General features: G+C 38.6%; 1 protein-coding gene across 3 annotated transcripts in view; it reads left to right on the plus strand.

The window, feature by feature from the left end:
* The window catches only part of LOC104594717 (Transducin/WD40 repeat-like superfamily protein), an 82,966-nt gene that overhangs the window by 6,224 nt on the left and 51,346 nt on the right, over positions 1–25,396 (plus strand). For all 3 annotated transcript variants that reach the window (XM_010255192.3, XM_010255428.3, XM_010255262.3), the window contains exons 3-8: positions 4,417–4,702; positions 4,819–4,903; positions 9,739–9,841; positions 9,939–10,023; positions 21,995–22,081; positions 22,212–22,315. In XM_010255192.3, the coding sequence (XP_010253494.1) occupies positions 4,586–4,702; positions 4,819–4,903; positions 9,739–9,841; positions 9,939–10,023; positions 21,995–22,081; positions 22,212–22,315 (581 nt within the window). In that variant the 5' untranslated portion in view covers positions 4,417–4,585. The remainder of the gene's footprint in view (positions 1–4,416; positions 4,703–4,818; positions 4,904–9,738; positions 9,842–9,938; positions 10,024–21,994; positions 22,082–22,211; positions 22,316–25,396) is intronic.

A 25,396-nucleotide genomic window follows, 5' to 3' on the forward strand; every position in this document is an offset into this window, starting at 1 on the left:
ATAACAATCCAAAAAAGGTAAGTTTTCTGGACTGTCAAACAAGAAGGGAAAAACACCCTTCAAAAGGAATCTGAACTGAAACTAAATTATAGATCTATATAGATCTGACCTGGGTGACTTCAGATCTGAAGTTTCACAGAGTTTGGAGTAGCTGATTGAGAGAAAAAGAAGAAACCCTATTTCTGATGGCGATCTTCCATAGAAAGAACAACAGAGATGTGCAGATCAGTACAATAACCTACGAGATCCAAAACTGAAGTAGATGGGTCGATCTCATAGGTCTAAACTGGTTTCAATCAAGGACAGGTTGAAAAACCTGCTCTGATACCATGTCAACTTAGTTCAAATCAGAGAAGAAAAGCTGAGAATGAAAGGGTGTGTTCTCTCTTGAATCACACGCCCAGAAATGATTAACTTATATAAGAAAGAATACAATGTTATGGAAAGGACAGTTATGCCCTTATATTACAAGAAACAATAAAACAAAAAATAATGCACATAAGTTACAACATAAAAGAATGGTCCCAAGAGCCAAAAAAGGAAAGAAGATGTAAGAAACATAAATCAGTCTCTACAGGTTTTACGATGGATTTTTATCAAGACTGCTGGGAGATACTAAAAGAGGACCTAAGGCTGGTGTTCGATGAATTCCATACTAGAGGAGAGATTAACCTTGGGCTAAATTCCACCTTCATTGCCTTGGCACCCAAGAAAAGTGATGCAAAACATTCGAAGGACTATAGGCCGAACAACTTAGTTAATAGCTTGTATAAGATCATCACTAAGGTGCTGTCCATTAGAATTAGGAAGGTGCTCCTAGAAATCATAGCAAAAAACCAAGGAGCTTTTGTGAAGGGGAGGCAGATAACAGATCATATACTTATAGCAAATGAGAGTCTGGAGGATTTCAAGAGATCTAGGAAAAAAGGGGTGGTTTGCAAATTGGATTTGGAAAAGGCTTATGACTTGGTTGATTGGTCTTTCTTGTTGGAGGTGGTGATCAACTTTGGGTTTGGAGACAACTGGTGCAAATGGGTGATTGGCTGCATTAGGAATTGTCATTACTCCATCTTGGTGAATGGGGCAATGGTGGACTATTTTCTAGCTTTGAGAGGGATTAGACAAGGAGACCCTCTTTCCCCTTCCTTGTTTACATTGGTCACAGAAGTGTTGGGGAGACTAATCTCCAAAGCAGATTCTAGGGATTTAATAAGGGGATTGAGAGTTGGAAGAGAGAACATACCAATACACACTCGCAATTTGCAGATGGCACAATTCTTTTTTGTGAAGGAGGGGACCTCAATAGGATCAGAAACCTGAAGTTCACTATACAACTTTTTGAACAAATGTCAAACCTTAAAGTGAATTTTGAGAAAAGCTGTATGATTGGAGTCAATATGGGGGAAGGAGAGGTATGCGAGTGTGCAAACATTTTGGGGTGTGTAGTAGACCTGTTCATGGGCCCGGCCCGGCCCCTGGACGGGCTTGAATACACAAATGAGTTCGCGGGCTTGACTACGGGCCAAAAAGCCCGACCCACAATAAATTCGCGCCGGGCTTGGGATTTGCCAAAATAGCCCGGCCCGACCTATAGACTAAACCCAAAAACCCTAATATCCTAAGTAACCCTTCTCATTCATCTCTTTCCACTTTTCTAGTTAGCCGAACTGCCTAGTGCCGAACCTCTCTTCTCTTCACATCCTTCTCTTTCTCTCTTTCTCTCTTTCTCTCTCTCTTTCTTTCTCTCTCTCGTTCCTCTTCTCACTTCTTCTCTTTCAAATCTCAGACACCGGCAATGACGGTGAGTCCTCTTTCTCTCTCTCTCTCAGATGCGAACTGATTCCACTTTTCACTGTCAAAGTCGCATCTCACCGCGAACTCAGCATCGACGGTGGTGGTGAATCCTCAGCATCGGCGAACACAGTCACCGGCGGTGAGTTCTTTCTTCTGTTAGGTTGGGCTTCGGGCTTGGGCCTGGGCTTCAGGGATTTTATTAGGGCCAGGCTCGGGCCCATGTTGTAGGCCCGTTGGTCGGGCTGGGCTCGGGCTCAGGCCTAACAAAATCATGTTTATGAAGAGTAAAAGCCCGGCCCGACCCATGAACATGTCTAGTGTTTTGTATTTAATTGGCCCTTAAACTACCTTGGTCTGCCATTGGGAGATAATCCTTAGAAAGGTGAATTTTGGGTTCCGGTTGTGGAGAGGTATGAAAAGAAACTTGCCAATTGGAAGAAAAAACTGTTTGTCTCTTGAAGGGAGAATCACTCTAATTAGGTCAACACTAGCTAACCTTCCTGTATATTTTTTGTCAGTCTTTAAGATTTCGGTTAGGGTGGCTAGCATGTTGGAAAAAATTTTGAGAGATTTTCTTTGGGAGTCCGGGGAGGACCATAGGGTTAGGTGGGAGGTGGTGTGTAGGAGTAAGGAGGAGGGAGGTCTGTGAATTGGGAACAAAAGGAATAGGAACTTAGCATTACTAGAGAAATGGCTGTGGAGATTCTCATTGGAGAAAGAAAAACTTTGGGTTAAGATAGTGGGAAGTATCCATAGGGTGGTAGACAATGGACGGGATTCTGGGATTTTATCAAGGACTACAAGAGCATCTCCTTGGAAAGCTATTCAAGCTATTTTGCCCGTGTTCTCTCCCTGGATCAGGTATGACTTACACTCAGGCAACCTAATTAAATTTTGGGAACATTAGTGGGATGAGGATTCTTCATTGAAAGATCAATTTCCAACCCTTTTTGCTATCTCTTCCCGTAAAAATGAACCAGTATCTTCCTTCCTTGTACCTTTTAACTCACCTTCTGGATTCGGCTGGAACCTAGGGTTGAGAAGAGAATTCATGGACACAGAGTTAGGCTGTACTTCAGCCTTATTATCCATCCTTGAAGGGATCTTCCTAGAGCCAACAAAGGCAGACAATAGAATTTGGGCACTCACTCCCTTGGGTTCCTACACCTGTCCCTCTTTCTTTAAGGCCTTAATAGAAACTTCTTCTGTCGGATTGCCCTTCTCTGTAAAAGAGTTGTGGTGTCAACCTATACCTCCAAAGGTTGGGAGTTTCTGTTGGTAAGCCTTTCTGAAAAGAGTTAATACAGGAGATTTACTTCAAAGAAAAAGACCCAATAGTTGTTTGTCTCCTCACTGGTGTGTCCTCTGTAAATCTGATGGTGAGTCTGGATATCATTTACTAATTTCCTGTCAGTTTGCTAATGCCATTTGGGAATGGTGTACTTCTTTGTTTGGGTGCAGGTGGACCGCCCTTTGAATGTGCAAAGCTTATTCGATTCCATGCCTAACTGCCTAATAGAAAGGGCCAAGATCATGTGGAGATGTGTTAGGGCTGCATTTTGTTGGACTGTTTGGGAGGAGAGAAATTCATGGATTTTCTTGGATAAAGAGAGAAGCTTGGAAGTAATATTGGAGATTATTCACATTAGGGTGATAAATTGGTTGAAAACTTTGGAATTGTTTGCAGATTTCTCAGTTGATGAGATGCTAAGGAATTGGAAGGAAATTGCAGAATCAACTTCGGCTAAGAAGGCATCAAGTTCTTGCTGGACCCCTCCACCTAGCGGCTTTTTTAAACTGAACTTTGATGGCAGCAGTTTGGGTAATCCAGGGCCCTTAGGAATAGGGGGAGTGATAAGAGATGAAAAAGGGAATTTGTTAGCTATGCATTCTGGTCCAATTGGGGTGGGAGATTCCTTGAGGGCCGAGATACTAGGAGCTCTTGAAGGGGTAGAAAGGGCCAAGGACATGCATATTAATAAATTGATCATAGAAGGTGATTCTGAAATTGTAGTGAATTGGTTAAAATAGGACAAATCCAAGCTCTAGAACTACAACAATGAAAAGAGGAAACTTAAGTGGCTGACTAAGGACATGAAGTTAGTTGTACATGGGTAAAGAGAAGTGCAAACTCATTGGCAGATGGTTTAGCTAGGTAAGGGGTGAACAGAAACTCTATGTTTTGGGCTGTTTTGTAATTGACTTACGGTTTGGGTGTACATTGATGTATTAGGGAGCTAAGTTTTTTTAGCACCTTTGCTATGTAATTTATCATTCCTTAATAAAATTCACTGTTATTGATAAAAAAACTAACAAAATGGTGAAATTTTAGAGAAACTTCACCCAACATTGCCGATTTTGCGAACCGTGGTTAAAAGAGATGAATTGGGTGGCTAGCATGGGCTAGGCTGAAATTAAAGGGTGTTTGGATCTTTATTGTATCTACATTATTCTTTTTACTTGATAAGTTTTAGCATTTATTGGTAAAAATGTTTTACATGTCTTTTGTAACAATAATATGAATATTACACACATAGATGAGACTTTTCTTATAAAAGAAAAAGTAACAGTCATTGTTGACACTTGACAGATATTGTTTCCTGCTATTTTTTCTGTGTTTAGGTTGATCTGGTCTTGTAAGAATTCATAGTCTATTAGCCAATGCTTCTTTTAGAGCTTCTTCGTTACTATGATCTTCATCGACCACCACAATTTGTTGAGGCTATAAAATGAAGAGAAAAAAATCAGAGCCAAGTGTTCATATTGTTGATTGTTCTATAATTGAAGAACAATGGCTTTGCCTTTCCAAGTGGCTGCAGTTGTTGCTTCTCCCTCTTATCCAAATTCTGTAGCTTGGTCTGACGAGAACTTGGTGGCTATTGCATCTGGACATCTTGTCACTATACTGGTACACCAAAGAATTTTAAATAGTTCTAATAATAATGGAAATTCTTGGAGCTAAATTGCTTTTAGAAGTGATATGGATCTTTTTGTACTTTATATAATTTCTTTGCTGATTCACAGAATCCAGCTTTACTTTTTGGACCTCGAGGACTGATTACAGTCCCCCCTAGCATACCTTTTCCAATTGGAGTGATCAAGAAAGAAGGTATGTTTCAATCATTTGCTATTTTAACTACTTTTTTTTTTTGATAATTGAAGGATAATTCATTAAGCAAAGAAGTTTAGTCGTTACATGCATCCCTTTGAGAGGTGTGAGGTCCAGCCTCTCCTAAACATTACCATTTGCTTTTCTTAACTACTTGGCATTCCATTTCAGTTGTCTTAGTTATGCTTAAGAGAGTTACTCAGTTATTGAAAATGGGTTAGACTCATTTATGGCAAGTCATTGGTGGTTTTATGTTTGTTTTTTTTAATATTTGCCTTTTTTTTTTGAGAATGTATTTTATCATGTATTAGCAGAGAAGACCATCTGGAACACTAAAGTGATCTGTTTCAAGTTGAAGGGGCTAGAAGAGCTAAGGGAAGACCAAAAAGGACATGGATCAAAGTAGTAGGAAATGATTTAAGGCCTCATAATTTAATAATGGATATGGCACTTAAAAGAATGGAATGGAGGAATACTATTTGTGTAATTGACCCCATATGGTTGAGACAGATTTGATGATGATGGTTATTCTGTCATGTATTAGGAAAAGGAGGATAGTTGAGATCAAGCAAGAAGGCAAGGTTATTTGGGGAGTAGTGGTTTGGAAAATTTGGACGAAAAGGAACAAAGGACTGTTTGAAAACAAGTTCATTACAGAAGAGAATTTACTGAAAGGATTTTGGGGTAGGTTGTATTCACGGGTAGGAACACAGATTGTTCAGGAATAGGCCTTGTAGCTCCTTTTTTGATTCTGGAGCTCTTTTTGTATCTATGCACACAGAGTATACATATTAGAAGATGTGGAGATAACATTGGACACTGTAGGGCTCCTTGTTGTGCAGATTTGGCTTGTTTTTTGAGTAATTCAATACTTTACCTTTTTCCTTAAAAAAAACCTCTCTTATATTTCCCAGAAGCAGAAAATTACAAGAAACAATTACAATTGTGCCCAAAATGGATGAGTTCTACCTGTCTCCTGCCTAGCAAGAGATTCTGCAACTCTCACCTCCATATTTTGAGTTAACCATTTATTTATTTTTTTCTTTTCATTATTGAATATCCAATGACTTGGTTCTTCTTTTTGCAGCCAATTAACCACCAGCTTTGAATCTTCCTCAGTTGTCAACTTCTTAATATATAGAGATTCTGCTTTTTGGGTTCCTTCTATTTTTTGGATGGCATTATTTCTTGGAATCTAGGGTTAAGGAGAGGCCTTAGGAATTCTGAATTTGAACTTTCTTTGGACCTCCTCTCTTCTTTGGATGATGTTTCTTGATAATTGGATTATTGATTCTTGGGTGTGGTTTACTTCTCCATCAGATTCATTTTCTTGTGCCTTTTCTATCAAGTTCTTGTCTTCCATTGATCCATCTCCACAAGTTTTCCCATCCAAATCCATTTGGCTAGGGTCTATACCACCCTGAGTTAGGACTTTTTTGTTGGGAAGTATTTTATTTGAAGATCAATACTTTGTGAAAAAACGGAGGCGTAATTGGGGCATCTCACCCAAGTTTTAAAATGTTGATGTTGGTGGAAATGCCAGTCATCCAAATATTGGGAATACTTTGGAAATTTTGGAAAATACCTTATGGAAATATTGTAAAAATTATAGACATGGTGGGAACATTGTAAAATATGCAGTTCATCAAATAAACATTGTAAAATATGCAAAAATATAGAATGATATTTTATGAAATGGTAAAAGAAAAATAGGCACACCTTTCTACAATATTATCTTGTTCCAAATCATTAAACAAAACTAAAAAACTAAGGTTATATTCAAAAGAAATCGTTGTCAAGTTGTCCCGTAAGGCTTAAGGTTCAAAACTGCATGATAAACTGAGTTAAAGCAAAATTTAAACTCATAGAATTCAAATGGTTCTAATAGATCAATGAAATAATCTATTACAAAAACGAAAACTAATATTTAACTGTATGTAATGAATATCAAGCTGGCTCAAAGTGGTACAAACCATCAAGTTTGGCAGGCAATAACACTGTCACTCCACATAGTGCTAGTTAGTGTTCACTGGTTCCAGTAAAATTTTGTCACTCATTACCCATTGAAATGGAAATATGTTATGGAAATTGTTTCTTGTACTGCACATAGCGCTGATAGTGTTCACTAGGGAATATGCCGATTCCAGTAAAATTTCGTGTTGCTACCCATGGAAATGGAAATATGTCATGGAAATATTATGGAATTTAGGGACATTTTAAACCATGCTCCTTGCTCTAGCAAACTGTTTGTTACCTTGGAGTCACCTTCGATGATCAATCTAGTGAGATTCATTTATTGGCAATATGATTAGTGATTCCTTGGAGAATAGCTAACAGCTGTGCCCTTATGGAGTCCCCAACACCTATTAGGCTTCAAAGGATTGGCTTAATGGCTCCATTTTCATCTCTACAGGAACCTCCCACTCTCAAGGGGCCAGAGCACCCATGCTGTTGCAATCAAAGTCAAAATTTATAGATTCTCTAGGGGTGATGGCCACAATTGTTGTGCTGCCACCTTTGTTAACGAGGATCCTACTACCCCCCATTTACGAAGGATATCATCAGTAGAGAAACCTCGTAAGATACTCAGATTTCACCCAATGTGCTACTCTCTCTAATGATCTCAAAAATAGCTTCTTACTTGTTCTTTGGAGACCCTTGAATTTCTCTTTTCTCTTAATATCTAAATGATTGCCACTCTTGTGCATCTTCAAAATAATCTTCCCTCTCTTCCTTGGCCACCTAAATGTTGATGAACATAACAAGCTAACCACATTTGGAGCGTTCCTCCTGCATCTAAAAGAGAGAAAAACCACTCCCAAATACAAGTAGTAAATGGTAGCAAGTTTCCTCACTTTCTTTGCAATGAATACCAATATGTGGAGAAGGAATCCAATTAGGCCACTTTTTCTCTGAAAAATATCACAGGCATTAATTTTTTCATGGAGCACCTCCCAACAAAAAGCCCTGATCTTAGGAGGGATAGGTAGACTTCAAACTTCTTTACCAGGAAAGTGCTGGGGGGGGGGGTGGGTGGGAAGAGTGCAAGGAGCCTGACAGGAGACACAAGTAAAAGATCCTGAGAGGTTAGCAATCCATATATTACCAAGTTTTAAAACTGGACTAAGATCTTATTCTAATTGGATAAGGTCAAAGCTAACCTGATCTGATTATTAAACAGATGCAAGTTCCAAAAATCTGAATTCAATGTGATTATGTCAATTGATTGTCTGAACCTGAATTAATCATTTCTGAAGTTGAATTGGGCACTGGTTTTCGGACTCAACTGACAGCCCTGTATGTCTCATTTTTCTTGAAGCTATTGGTTCTCAAAAATCATGCTTGAAGCTGTTATCTTCCAGTTATCACTTCATTCTTTAGCCTATTCTTCTGTATCATTTTTTTATGAGTGGTAAACAACTTTATTAATTTGAACAAGTGCAGAGATGTAGATAAGGAGTGCAAAGACAAGAAGGGATTCTTGTAGCTGACTCCAAATAATTGGGATTAGGGCTGAGTTGAGTTGGTATAAGTTCAAAGGTGTAGAGAATGTTAAGATTAAATGTATCAATCAAAATCTCTCCCAACAAAAGATTTAAGTTTGTAGGGCAAATAACTGATATTTGATTGTAAAACGCTGAATAAGTGGTGTCTCTTCAATTTTTGATCAATAATGAAGTGAATATAAGCCCCTGCTAAACCATAACAATTTAGCAGGAAACTGAACAAGTATGAAACAGCCAATACTGATAACTTATGACCTTATGGCTGCAAATGTTATAAAGAACTAAGATTGTTATTCTGCCACTGGACCTGTGCCCCCCCCAAACAAGATTCTTCTTGAAAATGAATTCTCCAACCTTACTTTTTCCATGCATTGATAAACAGCAAAGTGAATCACATTCCAAATGAAATTGCCTAGAATCCCTATCTAATGCTGGATAAGAAGAAATTGCTTGTTGCATAGATCTATTGTCAGTAGTATTGATATGTATTAGGACCCATGGCTCCATTGTAGTTTTGCTTCTCTCTTGTTGCTAATTTGTGTAGTTTGGGCTCAAACCTTGTTTAGGTATCTTCTTTCAATTAAATTTTATTTCTGATTGATGGAATGAAAAGGAAAATGGTTATTATGATATATCATGGACTACAAAATTGTTCTATTGGCTTATCAAGAGTTCGCTACCTTTTGATTTTTATTGTCTGCTGCTTATTTCAAGGGAAAGTGTGTAATCTTCTTCTATCATTCACTTCATGAATCAAAATACAGGTTATTTAGTCTGCATATGAATTATGGATAGTATGAATTCTAGTGACAAATGAGTCACAAAGGGTATGAAGGTGCTTGTTAACCAAATACAAACATCTTCACATACTGTTTCATTTATATCTCTTGTATTTTTCATAATTCCACAATATCTTCCATGATGCAGGGAAAATAATCACTTCTCCAAATCTTAATGTGAAATGATAATAAAGTCAAAATGAACTTCTTTTCCTTGTTCGCAAAATCATTTTTTAAACTTGTAGAAATTCTGATGCTCGATATTCAATGGACCAACTATAGTACTTCTTAATCTCTAATTCGTATGGAATTGTTTTAGTGTTGGACTTGTAATTATGCTATAATCAAAGTGTCAGCTACTAAAATATTTGAGAAATGATGATTGTGATTTATATTATAATGACACGAATAATGTCTTATTGCTAGAAACCTTTTTGGTGCTACTAAGAACATCTTATATGATTGTTTAGTACTCACTTAGAGTGTGAATTGTTATTTCCATTGTAAGTTTGCTTTTGTCCATGCTGATGTCATCCTGGCAACTTTATAGATCTTCTTTCTGGATGTTTAGCACCTACCTATTTGGCACGCGAAACTCGTCCTTGTGTTCGCTCCATTTCATGGTCTCCTCTAGGATTAGCTCCCAATTCAGGGTATGTATAGTGCATTATACTGTAATATTTTCCTACTTATGATGGCCTTTTTCAGAACACCTCTGGTGGGTGCAAAGTCATTTTGTACTTGTTGTAGATGCTTGCTTGCTGTTTGCACCACAGAAGGTCGTGTGAAGATTTACCGTCAGCCTTTTCTTGAGTTCCGTGCTGAGTGGGTAGAGGTATGCACTAAAAATGACTGTTGTTGACGTCAGTATTGATGGTGGATCTTATTCTTTGATTCATGTATTTGATATGAGCAAATTTGTTAACTTCATTATTTTTCTCTAATTTAGGTTGTCATTTTGACTTAAACAGTTTATTATTTGCTGTAGTTTTTCCTATTAAACAAGCTATTTTCCAATTCTTCTGTTTTTATTGTTCTTATGCTGTTAAGCTGTTATTAGCTGCATCCTATCCCTTGATGCATGTTATGCTGCTAAAACTTCTGCTCTTTTTTTCTAAATCCTTTATTGTTTTAATAATAATACCTTATTACAAATAGCACCAGAGTCTGTTGCCTCCAGAAAGTTCTCTTATTATGCTGCATACATATTGGTCTGCCGTCAATAGAATCCTAAGAGGATAACTAATGGAATAAGAACCATACCAAGAGGACTTCATGCAGTTGTACAAAGAGTTCTGGGAAACCAAGAGCCTAGACAGAAGAGTAAATGCAACATTTATAGCTCTATTACAGATGAGTGGAGCAGTGCACATAAAAGATTTCAGGCCAATAAGTTTAATAAGCAGTCCTTACACTGGCAAAAGTGCTGGCAAGCAGGCTGAAGAGAGTGATCCAGGAGGTGGTGGCCTGGTGGGGGAAACTCAGATGGCTTTTGTAGAAGGTAGATTCTAGATGGGATTTTGGTGGCTAGCGAATGCATAGATTCAAGAATTAGAAGTGGTAGACTATGTCTGGTTTGTAAGCTGGATATAGAGAAGGCGCATGACCATGTGGAATGGGGATTTTTGGAGGAGATGCAGAGACTGATGGGGTTTGGGGAAACTTGGAGGGGCTGGATGTATGAGTGTATTTCATCTGTGTCCTTTTCTTTGCTCATCAATGGGGTATCTTTAGAGTTCTTCCAAGCCTGTAGGGGATTAAGACAAGGGGATCCAATCTCCCCGTTGTTGTTTGTGTTGGTGATGGAAGCTCTAAATCTGATCATGAAGAAAGGAGTTCAGAGGGGTTGGATTGAAGGCTTTAAGGTTGGATCCGATGGACTTTGTATTTCCCACGTACAGTATGCTGATGACACCTTAATCTTTGTAGACGCCTCAGTGAACCAAGTACTGAATCTCAGGGTGTTACTAGCTAACTTTGAGCTGCTGACTGGACTGATAGTGAATCTAGAGAAGATCCAACTGATAGGAGTAGGAGAGATAAGTAGGGGAGAGATGGAACAGTTTGCAGGCTTGCTGGAGAGCAAAGTAGGGGAGCTTCCTTTTATGTATTTGGGGCTTCCAGTGGGGTCGAAGGCAGCAGCAACTAGTATTTGGAGGCCATTATTAGAAAGAGTAGAGAAGAGATTGGACAGATGGAAGGCTAAGTACCTTTCTTTGGGAATTACACTCATAAAGAGTGTCTTGGCTTGCCTACCAATCTATTACCTTTCCTTGCTAAGACTTCCTAATGAAGTGGCCAGGAAAATTGAGAAAATTCAAAGAGACTTTTTATGGGAAGGGGTTGGATGAGCTAAAACGTACCACTTGGTCAAGTTGGAAAAGGTGTGCAAGCCAAAGGAGGGGGGAGGCTTGGGGCTGAGGAGGGTAAAGCTAATAAATAAAGCACTTCTAGGGAAATGGTTGTGGAGATTTGAGCAAGGGAGAGAGAGGGAGGCTTTATGTAGTAGGGTGGTGGTTGGGAAGTATGGTGTGATAAGATTTGGGTGGGAACCAAGGAAAGTGAGGAGTTCCTATGGGGTGAGTGTTTGGAAAGGAATCATGGGTTTCAGATAAGATTTCAGAAGCTTGGTCAAGTTTAAAGCGGGGGAAAGCTCTAGGGTTAGGTTTTGGGAGGATGAGTGGTAGGAGATAGTAGTGATTTTAAAGGCGCGCCTAGGCGCACAGGCGAGGCGGGTTTTGGGTTATGCGCCTCGCCCAGGTCCTAGGCGCACCCCTTTCAAAAGGCATGCGCCTGGTGTGCCTAGGTGTGCGCTTGATGTGCCCAGGTTCTAGGCGCACCCCTTTTTGCTAATGTTGTTCATTCATTCATTGCAATAAAATATCTTCTTAAAAGGCAATGAAAGTTATAAAATCATTATCTTTTGTGAGAAATAAGAATTTCAGACCCTAGCATAGACTTGTTCGGGCTTGCCTTGAGGGGCTTGGTACAAAGGCGAGTCATAGAATCAAGAATGCAATATGTTTTACATCACATTAACTACTTGAAGCAATGCAATTAAGGAAAAAAAGATGCTTATGTATTTTTAAATTTTCATTTGAATACACTTCTACATGTTATGTTTATGTATTTTAATTTTAGATAATAGGTTGTTTAAATAATTTATTTTAAAATTTAAGTTTATATTTTTTATTAGCATTATGTTTAATATTTTTGATTTTTTTTGATTTTTCTTACTTTTCTTTTGTTTTTTTAGCCTTTTTTTGTAATTTTGCGCCTTTCTTAAAAAGGCACGCGCCTCGCCTTGTGCCTTGCGCCTCAGGCGCAAATTGGCCCTTGCGCTTTTTTTGCGCCTTGCGCTTTTAAAACACTAGGAGATGGGGAAACTATGTGAGGTGTGTCCAAGATTATACAAGTTAACAGAATAACAAGTCTCAATAGCCCAATGTTATGAGTGGAGAGGGGAGCAATTGATCTGGAATCCAAAATTCAGAAGGGCTCTATTCGACCAAGAAGTGGAAGAGTGTATATTACTGCTGGAAAAGTTAGAAGTAACCAGCATTTCTAGAGATATAGAAGATGGTCTCTGGTGGAAAGAATGCAAGAAAGGCAGATTCACAGTCAAGTCATTCTACAAAGCATTAATTAAAGAAGAAAGGGGTTCAGATCAGATAAAAGGAGTATGGGGGAACCCAATACCCCCAAGGGTAGAAGCTTTTGCCTGGTTGGTGGAACATGATAGCATCCTCACCCCTGATCACCTGAAGTCGAGGGGATTTCATCTGGCCAGTTGGTGCTATTTTTGCAATCAGGAGGAAGAATCAGTCTTCCATTTGTTCTTCTCATGCAGCATAGCAAGCTTCATATGGAGTTTCTTCTCTTTTCTATTTGGTATGTGTGGTTTCCATCCATCAGCTCCAGCAGAAATATTCTCACTGTGGCCAAAGTTTAGAGGAAGTAAGAAAGCCAGGATTATTTGGAGTAGTGTACCTTTTGCAGTATGCTGGTCTATTTGGAGGGCGAGAAACAGAAGAATTTTTGAGAACAGGTCAAACAATATAGAATACATGGTTGCTACAGTGTACAATCTGATATCAAAGTGGGTTCTCAGTCTCCCAGATTTTGATAAAGTCTCCAAAGCTGATTTATTGGATAATTTCTGGAATTCCCTTGACATACAGCCATGTAATGTAGAAGCCTTTTCAGTTTAAAGTTTTGAGCATGTTCTTGTTGTATTTGGTGTGTCATCTTGACAACCAAGGGAGTTAGGCTGCAACCTTTTTCTTTTAATGAATTTTTTATTGATTCTTCAAAAAAAAAGGATTTATAAAGCAAAAGAAAGCATAGTTGTCGAGGCACTGCAAAGCTAGGTGACAGAGGACTTTCCTTGTTGTCTAGACACTCTTCTAGGCAACAGGCTTGGCAAACTTTTAACATGTTTTCCATGTGTTTTTATGAGTTGGCTTTTTCCCCCAGTTAAAGTAGCAGCTAACAAAGAGTAAAAGCTGTATAACATGAAGGGATCAAACACCATAAGTAGAACGAATCATCTGAAAAGTAGAATCTTTGGGGAAAGTCAATTCCATCTTGAGTTAAACCATTTATGTGGCTTCTATCTCTCTTGATAGCATCCTCAACTTGGATCATCCAAAAAGGTACGACATAGATTCTTCATGCTATCGAGGGAACTTAACATCAATTTTAGCTGGATTAGAAGATCTGCAGGGTGGCAGATGTAGCAAAACAGGGAGTAAATAGAGACCAGTTGTTTTGGGCAAAAGTGTAAAACTGTATACCGGGGGTTGGTTGGAATGCTCCAACTTTGTACGAAACTTATTTCATTTTTAATTTAGCGAATCTGTTTTGCTGATAAAAAAGTATATGGTTTATACTGAAGAATCCAAAGCTGGGAAACACTATGCTTATGCAAACTATATTGTTTGCCAGAAAATGTTGTCACTGATGATGAAAGCAGTAAAGAACATCTTACCAGAATCCGTAAAAATGTGATGTCTATTTGATTAGGGGTGCAAGGGACTGATTTATGGTTGATTAGTTTCTGGTAATAACAATGTTATCAGACTTGAACTGGACCATTTGTTTGAAGCTTTGAATTGGTGATCCAGATAGCTTTCTGGGTCCCAGCTACTTGATGGTTTTTTTATTGGTTGAACAATGTAACTATGGTTAATGAGGTAAAACCTTGACCACTTTTTTTCATCTGGTCAGGTCCTAGTCTGATAAAATTTGTTCATAACGCAGCTTTATCTCTTACTTCTACCATTATTCCTTGCATCTTCAAGTTCAGCTATTTAGCTTTGGTTCTTGCTTTCAGGACTCTCAGATTCTTTGTTTATATCATGGTTATTTTGAAGAGAAGCATGAATAAAGCCAACACAAACAAGTATCTCTTTTTCACAGATTAAATGAAAACGCTTTTGGAAAATAAAAAGAGGCAAGAGAAACGAAAAAGCATGAGGTGAAAGAAGAAACAAATTAGCTAAGGGAAGAAAAAAGAAAAATTTTGATTTGGGAAGGGGGGAGATTATGCCTAACTTTAAAGCATCCCCAAAACTTTGTCTTTTAGCTATATTATTTGCCATCATTTTTCTATTTAGGGGGATACTGAGCTCATTGAACACATGAGGATGAGATGTCATAGAAGAAGCCAAGAAATGAATTTCTTTGATGTTAGAGAATTCTGCAGGATTTCTTTTAGGAAGTCAACCTTAGACTTAGTTGATTTAATATTAAATTTTATACATACGTTTTTATTGAAATACATGCACACTCATTTATTTCTTCTTTTCTTCACTTACTTTGTAGGGTTGTTGGTAATTTGCACTAGGCAATTTTGTTTTGTCTTTTTTTTTTGTCTTTTCCGTTCATATTGTTCTCCATACCATGGCTAAAATGTTTTTTATTTTTGATCAGTAAAAACAGAGTAACTTTTTTAATATAAAGAAATTTACAATGGGGAGCAGCCTTGGTACCCTTGTAAACAAACAGGAGAAAAACAGAAAGTCAAACCCAGAAAAAGCTATTTAAATTACAACCATGCCCAGAATGTTCTCTTCTAACCCCTTGTTTTGCTAATTGATCTGCTAACTTGTTTGCCGATCTTGGAACCCACTGGATTGAAATCTGCATATCTTTGGACAGATTTCTGAATTTTTTGATCTCATTTCTGAACCACCAAGGACTCTTATCCTCTCCACTCAACCAGCTTAGGATCACTTTAGAGTCCCCTTTGATAATCAATTTCTGAATGACTAACTCCATTGCCGAAATAGAACTGCCTCCAGCTCAGCTCTTATAGAGTTCCCTTCCTCAATTGGTCCCGAGAACAACCCCAAGATTTCTCCCTTCTCATTTATTAACACTCTTATTCCAGAAGGGCCTGGGTTACCAATACTGCTCCCGTCAACATTCAGCTTGAGGAAATCAGTAGATGGTGGATCCCACTAATGCAAAAGATTTTTCTTGGAGGGGGAAGACCCTGCAATCATCCCCAGTTTCTGAGTAAATCATCAACAGTAAATTCAGAGAACAAGTTCACTGCTTTTACCCAATGCATTACTTTCACCAACACATAGTCAAGCACAAACTCTGCACTTCTTTCCTTATCTTTGAATATTCCGAGGTTTCTTTCTTCCCAAATTGTCCATACTACAACAGCTTGTGCGCACCTCCACATCATCCTCCCCCTTTTTCTTGGCCACCTAAAGGTAGATGGATCAAAATGCCTATCCAAACTTCTCGGAGAAGTCCACCTGTAGCCAAAACGTGCAAAAATTCTATCCCAAATATAACCTGCAAAGGGGCAAGAAATGAATAGATGAAAAGCAGAGTCACCGTCCAAATTGCACAAGATACACCTGTTTGGAGAGAGGCACCAATCAAGTCTTTTCCTTTGTAGCATGTTGCAAGTGTTAATTGCACCATGGTAAACTTCCTAGCAAAAAGCACCCACTTTGGGGGGAACAGGATGGTTCCAAACTTCCCTAACTGGAAAAGAGACTGAAGGAGATTGGGGGGGACAAGATGGTCCCAAAAAGCACCCAATTTGGGAGGCACCAGCCAGGTCTTTTCCAGTCTCTTTTCCAGTCCACACCCGAGAGTCTTCTCTACTACTTTCAAGGTACACCCCATCCAGCAAGAGAAGGAGATTGGGCACATGAATCAATTTTGAGTCTCTAACATTTCTCTGAAAACCAAAGTTCCACCGAAACCCCAAGAGCGAGGAAGAAGGAAATAAGAAGTCACAAATAGGTTTTCCCTTGAGAGAAGATTAAGCAAACAAAGAGGGAAAAGAGATTTTCAATGGATTTTCACCCACCCAGAGATTTTCTCAAAATCTTACTTTATTTCCCAAGTTGAGGTCATACCTGATGTGATTGAGATAAAGTGGAAGGACCTTGTGGAATGCTTTCCAAGGTGCAGCTTTGGATGCCTTGCTAGAAACCCCAACATCCCATCTGTTCTCAGAGAGCCCATGAATGCTAGCCACCACTTTTGCCCAAAGTCTATCTGTTTCTTGCGAGAATCTCCACAGCCATTTCCCTAACAATGCCACATTTTTCTCCTTAATCCTTCCCAATCCCAAACCACCATGCTTCTTCCCTCTACACACAATATCCCATCAAATGAGATGATTCCTCTTCTCTTCCCCTGGTTCCCACAAAAAATCCCTGATGATCTTCTATAATCTTTTGACAATGGGTCGAGGCATATCAAACACTGAGAGAAAATAAACCGGGTGGTTTGCTGAAGTGGATTTCATAAGAGTTATCTTGCCCCCTATGGAAATGTAGTTCCACTTCCAACTAGACAACTTCTCAAATCTTTCCATTACTGGATCCCATAAATTCAAAGATCTAGGGTTAGCATCAAGAGGGAGACTTAAGCATTTCAAAGGCAATTGCTTGACCCACAACCCAATTCACTAGCCCAAATGTCTATCTCCTCTTGACCCATGTTGATCCCTGCCACCACACTTTTGCTTAAGTTTAGCTTTATGCCTGTCACCTTCTCAAAAAGCCTGACTAAAAGCCTTAGGTCTCTAGCACTTTGCTCTCTCAGTTTCACAGAAGATGATAATATCATCTGCAAACTGTAAATGGGTGACCACCACTTTGTCTCTTTCTATTTTCCATCCCCTGGTTAACCTCATCTCATCAGCTTTTGAAATCATTCTACTAAAAACCTCAGCAATGAAGGCAAAGAGAAAAGGTGACAACGGATCTCCTTGCCTTATACCCCTTAGATTCCCCAAAAAATCTTTGACTACCCCATTTACCACAATTGAAAACTGGCAAGACTGTAAGCAACCTTTATCCATTTGCCCCATCTCCTTCCAAACCCACATTTCTCCATCACTTCTATCAAAATCTCCAGTCAACACAATCTTAGGCTTTTTCCAAGTCCAATTTGCACACAATCCTCTTTTTTTCTGGATTTTCTAAAGTCCTCCACACACATTTGTAGTATCTGATCCGCAATTTGCCTTTCTTGAATGAAGGCCCCTTGGAAGTGCAAGATAATCGACAGGAGGACCTTTTTCAATTGGAGGGATAGGACTTTGGCAAAAACCTTATATTTACTTGTCACCAAACTAATTGGCCTAAAGTCCTTGGGGTGGCACGCATCCGCTTTGTTTGGAACCAGAGCAATAAAAGTAGCATTTACTCCCCGGCCGACACTCCCAACAATCTTGGTAAAAAGCCATAGTATAACTAACTAGGCTCAGGGCCTTAGAGCGGTCCATAGAGAAAACAACTTCCTTAACCTCCTCTTCTTCAAATTTTCTCTCTAATTCACATTGTAAATTACTCCCTAACAATGGCCAATCCAAACCCTCTACCCTCCATTTCTCCATAGTTGGCCTTTTATAGATTGATTTAAAGTAGTCCACAAAGGCCTTTGCAATCTCTTCTTGGTTAGAGATTCTTGCACCTTTTAACTCCAATAAAGAAATGAAGCTCTTTTTCTTCCTTCCATTTGCAATCATATGGAAATAACTGGTCCCATCCCCTTCCTCTAAAATGTTTAGTTGAAATTCACTGCATTGAATCCTTACTAAAACTAGTAAATGTGCACGTGCTTTTGCACATGGTACTTTTAGTGATGGGGATAATAGTAACCAATGCTTAATGTGATGAATACATAATATTGGGGATGCAACCAATGCTTTTTACTAAATTTGTGTACATTTTATGTTTTTTTTGGTTGTATCTTTTCTTAATTATTATTATTATTATTTAATTATGACATTGGGGATTGACACATTTGACCTAAAAGATTGAACTATTCTCTCATCAACAAATAGGAATACAATTTCACTTTTGGTTCGGTTTTAAAATTTTCATTTCATTTCCAGCATTAATAAAGACAATTATTGTTTGTCACACATTTTTTCTTTATCATGGTTAGTATAAGCTATTAGGGATGTGCCCAAATGGGTTTTATATAGAACTTCTATATTTTAATTTTTTTGTGTTTTTATCTTATTTTTTTTAAATTTTCTTATTTAATTATATATGATATCAAGGATTGACACATTTGACATGAAAGGTTGTACTTTGAACTACCACAAAAAAGAAAACAATTTCATTTTTAGGTCGGTTTTAAATTTTCTATTTCATTTCCAACATCAATAAAAACAATTCTTGTTTTTCATTTACTTTTTGTATAACGTGATTGATATAAAAATTATTAGAGATATGTCCAGTTTTTCTACATTTTTTTTATTTTTTTTTGTAATTTTTTTGATAATTGAATGAAATTTATTAATCATCAAAGATAAATAGGACAAGGTCCCCAAGGAGAGACACAAGATGCAACCTTTCCAAGCTAATTAATTACAACTTTCCAATTTACTAGAACAAGGTACAATGTAGCACAAAAAAGGCCTTCCCTGGAAACCCCTTGTTTGGCCAAGGAATCAGCCATAGTATTAGCTGACTTACTTACCCATTTAACCTCAACTCTCATATTACTAGTTAACCACTTTACTTTTTTGAGGAGGTCTTTGTAGCCCCTAATGGCAGCGCCCAAGTTTAGAAGCCACCCTGTTTGAAGGGATGAGAGATCCATCATATGGATGGGCAAATCCTACAGGAAGGTTAGGCGAAATTTAAAAAAATTTCTCTCTCCCATCTAGGAATCACATTCCTTATTTTAGAAAACCGTACTTTCAAGGATCGTTCTTTAATCCAAAACCAGACCAGATTTGATACAAAAAGGGAGGAGAGGGATATACCTGATACGAAGGTGTTCACGCCCAAGGAAAATACCAAAACCCGCTTCCACCGAATATGACACAGTGTGTGATGAAGCAGTATCAGTAGGATGGCTCTTCAGCAAGAACCAAGATTCGGCAAGAATCGAGAAGGGGCTGGTGAGCACGTCTTCAAATTGCTTCTTTAGCCAAGAAACAATATCAAGAACCTTTCTTGATCAATTCCTCAAGAAGAGATCAAACTGGGTAGGGATGGCAAGAATAGAGGAGAAGTCTGCAGGTTGCTGTGTTGTCTAACTGAGGAATTCACCCCCTTTATTTATAGCCTTCTTAGGATCAACCTCCTAATCTAATTAGGAGAGAGTTCCTTAATCCAAATCTGATATTTGGATCTGGACTCTTGAATGGATAAGACTTATCTTATTCTTTAGCTAATCCTAATCCGATTATAAATCCTATGTTGCCTCCTTTTAATTAACTAACTTAAGCCCAGTTCGAATCGGGCTTTAGGCCCATTAAACTTATGTGCTCACTTACCTCTTAACCTGTTGCCCATTTGGTTCTTTGTATGGCGTGGGACCCAAACATTGATCTACACATCAACCACATGGGTTCAGCCTAGCCTTTGTTAGAAGGTCTGGCCGAATTCACTGTAGGAGACAGTGAACCCCTGAGTCCATCACTATGGGCTCTTAATGGGCCCAACATTTACCCTCAATGTGGGCAGATGCAAGATTAGCTCATATTACCCTCAATGGTCTTACACTTAACTTCTTAGCCCATAATGATCAAACACTGCCCGACAAGAGATGACCTATCCCTCGACTGCAAGGAATAGTGTTGCACTCTCTAGTCATATGGATCCCAGGAATTAAAACCTTTTGCAAACATTTTGAAACCATAATATATATATATATATATATATATATATATATAGAGTATATAGTATATCTCTATATAAATAGATTTTGCAAAAACAAATTTCAACGTTTGAAATCAACTGTCGGCAGTTTATGTTTCCATCAGAGAGTGTATCCCCGATCATTCACTTTGTTCGACAAAGGGGCTGATCCTGTCACTATGATCACCCACTCAGATGAATTCTCGGACTGTCCCAACATACCCAGGTTTTGACCCCCTCTAAGGATCTCACTGATTGGCATATCGAAGATAGCCCAATCCGACACCTAGTGCAGTACCATACTCGATTCTAGGGGTCAGGTGTAACATTCCTGTTTTGCCCATCTATCTTCAAGGTCCAAGGCAATACTGGAATTTGGTCCGGTTCAGAGTTTCAAAAAAATCCACATTGCATGTACCTCAAGTCTCACCCTAGTAGCTGAGACAAGCCACCTCAACCAACTTGGCGGCACATCAGTGTCAGCTTTGGCAGGATAAATCTCCCCAGATCTATCCAGCGGTTGTGAAGATTCTGAACTAACAGTCTCATAAGTGTCGAGCTTAAGGGTATTACATAGAAACACACCACAATGACATGAATAAATTATGTACTTTATTAATTTACAATAAATGTCAAAAGATGCATCAATTTGATTAGAGCTAAGGGCATAATTGTCCAACATTGTTACCACTTGAGAATCCCCTTCAATTAGGAGATGTTCCACCCCAAGCTTGTTGGCAATCTGGATCTCTTGTACAACAGCTAGTATTTCTGCCCTTGTAGAGTCCCCCACTCCCTCTGGTCTTGAGAATAAGGAAATGATGTTGCTATCCTTATTCCTCAGAACATCCCTATACTCGAAGGCCAGGGTTACCTTGGCTGCTCCCATCAAAATTTAACTTGATGACACCTTTTGGAGGTGGATTCCATTCTAACAAACTTCTTTTCCTCTTAGTAGAAGTATTAGCTATTATTGACCAATTCCTCTTCCTCTACAGGTCATCCAAAGAGAAATCAACAAATATAGCCATGCTTTTCAGCCAATGGATTGCTCTTGTTAAAATACAGTCCTTCACTTCATCCAAGCTTCTTTCCTTCTCTAAGAAGACTCTTGCATTCCTTTCCTTCTAGAGAGTCCATAAGGCAGCTGCCCTCCAAATAAATTAAGGCTTGTAATTTTTAGTAGTTTTTATTTAAAAAATTTACCATTTAACTATGAGACCATGGGTTGACCCATTTGACTTGGATCTGGATGGTTGAATCGCTTACCAGCCATGAGGATTGAAGAATGGTTTTATTTTTGGGTTGGTTTTAAAAGACATGGGTTTTATATTATTGGTTATAGATCTAATTGATAGAATTTATTGGTGAAAAAATAGCTTAAAATATAAGATTCAATGAGAGAGAATGAAGTTACCTTAAATATAAGACTTACTGAGAGGGCAATAAATGAGGTAAAAGCAGTAGATAAAATTACATTTTCTGCCCTTACAATCAGAGAGTGACCAAATTCAAAAATAGGGATATTTTAGTCAAATGAAAGTTCCAACACTCTTAATACTTTTAATAGTAGTAAGATATTAATATAGATTTCTTCCATCTTGATTTTTGACTTGTTTGTTCTAAAATGGTTGGTGATGGCTTATTCTTTTCTTTTATTTGTAGGTCGTTGATATTTCTGACATTCTATGTGATTACCTCACAAGTATCAATTTTGGGGAGTTGGAAATGACTTCCACAGAATCTTGTCATGTGAGTTCTCTTTTCCATCATTTCCTTAATTATTGTTTTATTTCATACTATGATGTTTCAATATTCTTTTATAAGATCTTTGTTATTTATTTCACTATTAGTGAAGCATATTTTGGGTTTTTTTTCCTAGGAGGAAAGAGATAGAGACAACATAGAGCTTGGTTATGTCGATAGTTTGAAGATCTCTAATTTGAGCAAGGGCCGTAAACGGGCAGTGCGAAACTCAGGAAAAATGTACAGTCGTATGCCCTTTTCTCTTTTCTTTAGATATTTGGTTACCGATTTTTCTACCCTAGTTTCTCTGGTTGATTTGACTGCATCTTTAATTTTGTGGTTTCTGTAACTGGAATTGTTAGTAAAGCACATAAATAATAATTATTAATTTAGGAAAGAATGTTTATTTTGTTTCTTCATTTTAGTGTTTTGCTTATTATTGTTAATTTGAGGGTGGGCCTTGGTGCAACGGTTGGGTTGCTCCATTGCGACCTGGGTGATCAGGGTATGTTTATTTTGTTTCTTCATTTAAGTGTTTTGCTTATTATTGTTAATGTGAGGGTGGGCCTTGGTGCAACTGTTGGGTTGCTCCATTGCGACCTGGGTGATCAGGGTTCAAATCTTGGAAACAGCCGCACTGTATGTGTAGAGGTATGGCTGCACACATCTCTCTCTCCCCAGACCCCGCATTGGTGGGAGCCTTGTGCACTGGGCTGCCCTTTTTCTCATTATGGTTGATGTAAATATGGACTACATCAGTGGAATATGTACTTTAGTAGGGTTGTTTCTGTCATTGTACGCAATGAATTAATTGAAGGTATAACATTTGGGAGTCTTGCTATAATTCTCTCCCCAAACCTTTTCTCTTCTCTTTCTTCTATTTTTTGTTCTTATCTATAAATTACAGAAACAGTTTACAACTTGGCATCAGAGTATTGTTCAAGAACACAAAAGAAGAAAACTGATTGCAGCCTCGAGGGAGAAATCATTATGCTCCCTAGACGATGTTTTGACTTGTATGGCAGCTAAGTCTAGACTGGAAGAGGTTCATACCATTTGTTATTTTGCTTTGTTTTTTGAGGCATCATCTCGTGCCTCTCTGTGGGATCTCTATTATGTAATTTTTGTTGGCTCATATTAATAATTCTTGATAAATCACTTTATTACTTATAAAAAAAAGAGGTTCATACCAAGACAAAGCACCTTTTTCAGGGTCTAGTTTTTTTCTTTTTTTTTTTTTGTAATTTCTGGATTGGGAGAATGGTTATGAGGGGCAGGGCCTTGTAAGAAATTTAAGATAAGAGACTTTATAAGTGCAAGAGGGTGAAAGTTAATGCCTATCAACAAAAGGAGAAAAAATAAGAGAGCTAAGGTTAATGCTGGTCATTTGGGGAAGATGGAGGAGTCTTCAACTAAGAGGGATCAAGATCTTTTGGTTATGGGGGACTCGACTCTTCTGAAGTACAATCAGTGGATTCAGTGCCAGATCATGAAAAGGAGGTCTTGGAGAAGGAAGGCCTAGATAAGGTGGAAGAAGATTTGAAGGGGCAAGAGAGAGATGGGGAGGAGATCCTTTATCAAATGAGACTGGTTGAGGAGAATTAATCTGGATGAAGTGGTATTAAAAGAAGTCCAAGTCAGCAAACTTTTGGGCCTTTTATTTTGGCTGGGGAGGATTTTGCTAGAAAAACATTTTTGGAGATTGAAAGAGGTACGGATGATAAGGCTTACTGAGCTTGTTTGTGGTGACGGAGATGTTTGGAAGAGGTGTGGTCTTATCTGGGGGAGAAGGGGGTGTTAGTGGGTGGTTAAAAAGGTTTTTGGTATGTAAGGGTGCTGGTGGACGTTCCTTGTTCTTTGAGTGGGTCATGTTCTCAAGAGGTCTTTGGCTTGTGGGCTGGGTTGTTTCATCTTTCATTTCTCTAGTAGGGATGGGTGTGCCTTCTGTGGTGGTTGCATAGATGTTTTAGATGGTACATGGCTATTTTATTTTTGTCTTGTGATAAAACTCAGACTAGATGTTGTATAAGTTCAGATCAGAAGAAAGAGGAGAAGAAGAGAGTGAAGATGGAGAAGAAGAAGAAGGAGAAAAGGTCATAGCCGAACTAGAGTGAACAATTCAAATCCCTCTAGTCGGCCCTTCTTTTATTTATACTCTTCTAAGATATACAAGAATTACCATTGTGCCCCCACTTAAGTGAGAGCCACATCAGTTGAACAATACATATATAGCTAAACATAAAAGGACTATACTACCCTTGTACAACCGACTATAACACTCCCCCTCAAGCGGGTGAGTATATGTCATATAGTCCTAGCTTGTTACATATGTAGTCCACTCTTCCCCGATTCAACCCTTTGGTAAACAGATCTGCCCATTGATTTCTTGTGTTCACATATGCTGTACTTATCACTCCATTGAGCACCTTCTCACATACAAAGTAGCAATCCATTTCTATATGCTTCGTCCTTTCATGAAACACTGGATTAGAGGAGATATGAACTGCAACTTGATTATCACAGTATAGCTTCATAGGAGTGCCAATCGAATATCCCATCTCCTCTAGGAGATGCTTCAACCACACTAGTTCGCATGTTGTTTGTGCCATAGCCCTATATTCAGCCTCTGCACTGCTTCTTACTACCACTGCCTGCTTCTTACTCTTCCATGTCACTAAGTTCCCACTAAGAAAAGTGCAAAACCCTGTAGTGGATCTTCTGTCAGATATGGACCCGACCCAATCAGCATCCGTGTATCCTCTATCTTAAGACTTCCTCCACTCTTATATAACAAACCACGACCTGGGGCACCCTTCAAATACCTCACAATCCTTAGGACTGCCTCCCAGTGTGGGATTCGAGGGTTCTGCATAAACTTACTCACCACACTGACCGCAAATGAGATATCAGGTCGAGTGATGGTTAGGTAATTAAGCTTACCCACCAACCTTCTGTACCTTCCCGGATCCTCAAACTCCTCACCCGTATCACTACCCAATTTAACATTCAGTTCCATAGGTGTTTCAGTTGGTCTGACACCTAACAACCCTGTTTCTTTTAGCAGATCAAGAGCATATTTCCTTTGGCACAGATTAATACCATTCTTGGACCTTGCAACCTCTATCCCTAGGAAGTATCTTAATTTGCCAAGATCCTTTGTTTGGAAGTGATCACGCAAGTAAGTCTTCAACCTGTCAATCCCTGGTCTGTCACTGCCTGTGATAACAATGTCATCTACATATACCACCAAGAGAATCTTCCCAGCATTTGATTCATAGCTGAATACAGAATGGTCAACCTGGCACTGTTTCATTCCAAACT

This window comes from Nelumbo nucifera, chromosome 3 (assembly GCF_055504915.1).
Source record: "Nelumbo nucifera cultivar China Antique chromosome 3, China Antique-T2T, whole genome shotgun sequence".
NCBI classification, from domain to species: Eukaryota; Viridiplantae; Streptophyta; class Magnoliopsida; order Proteales; family Nelumbonaceae; genus Nelumbo; species Nelumbo nucifera.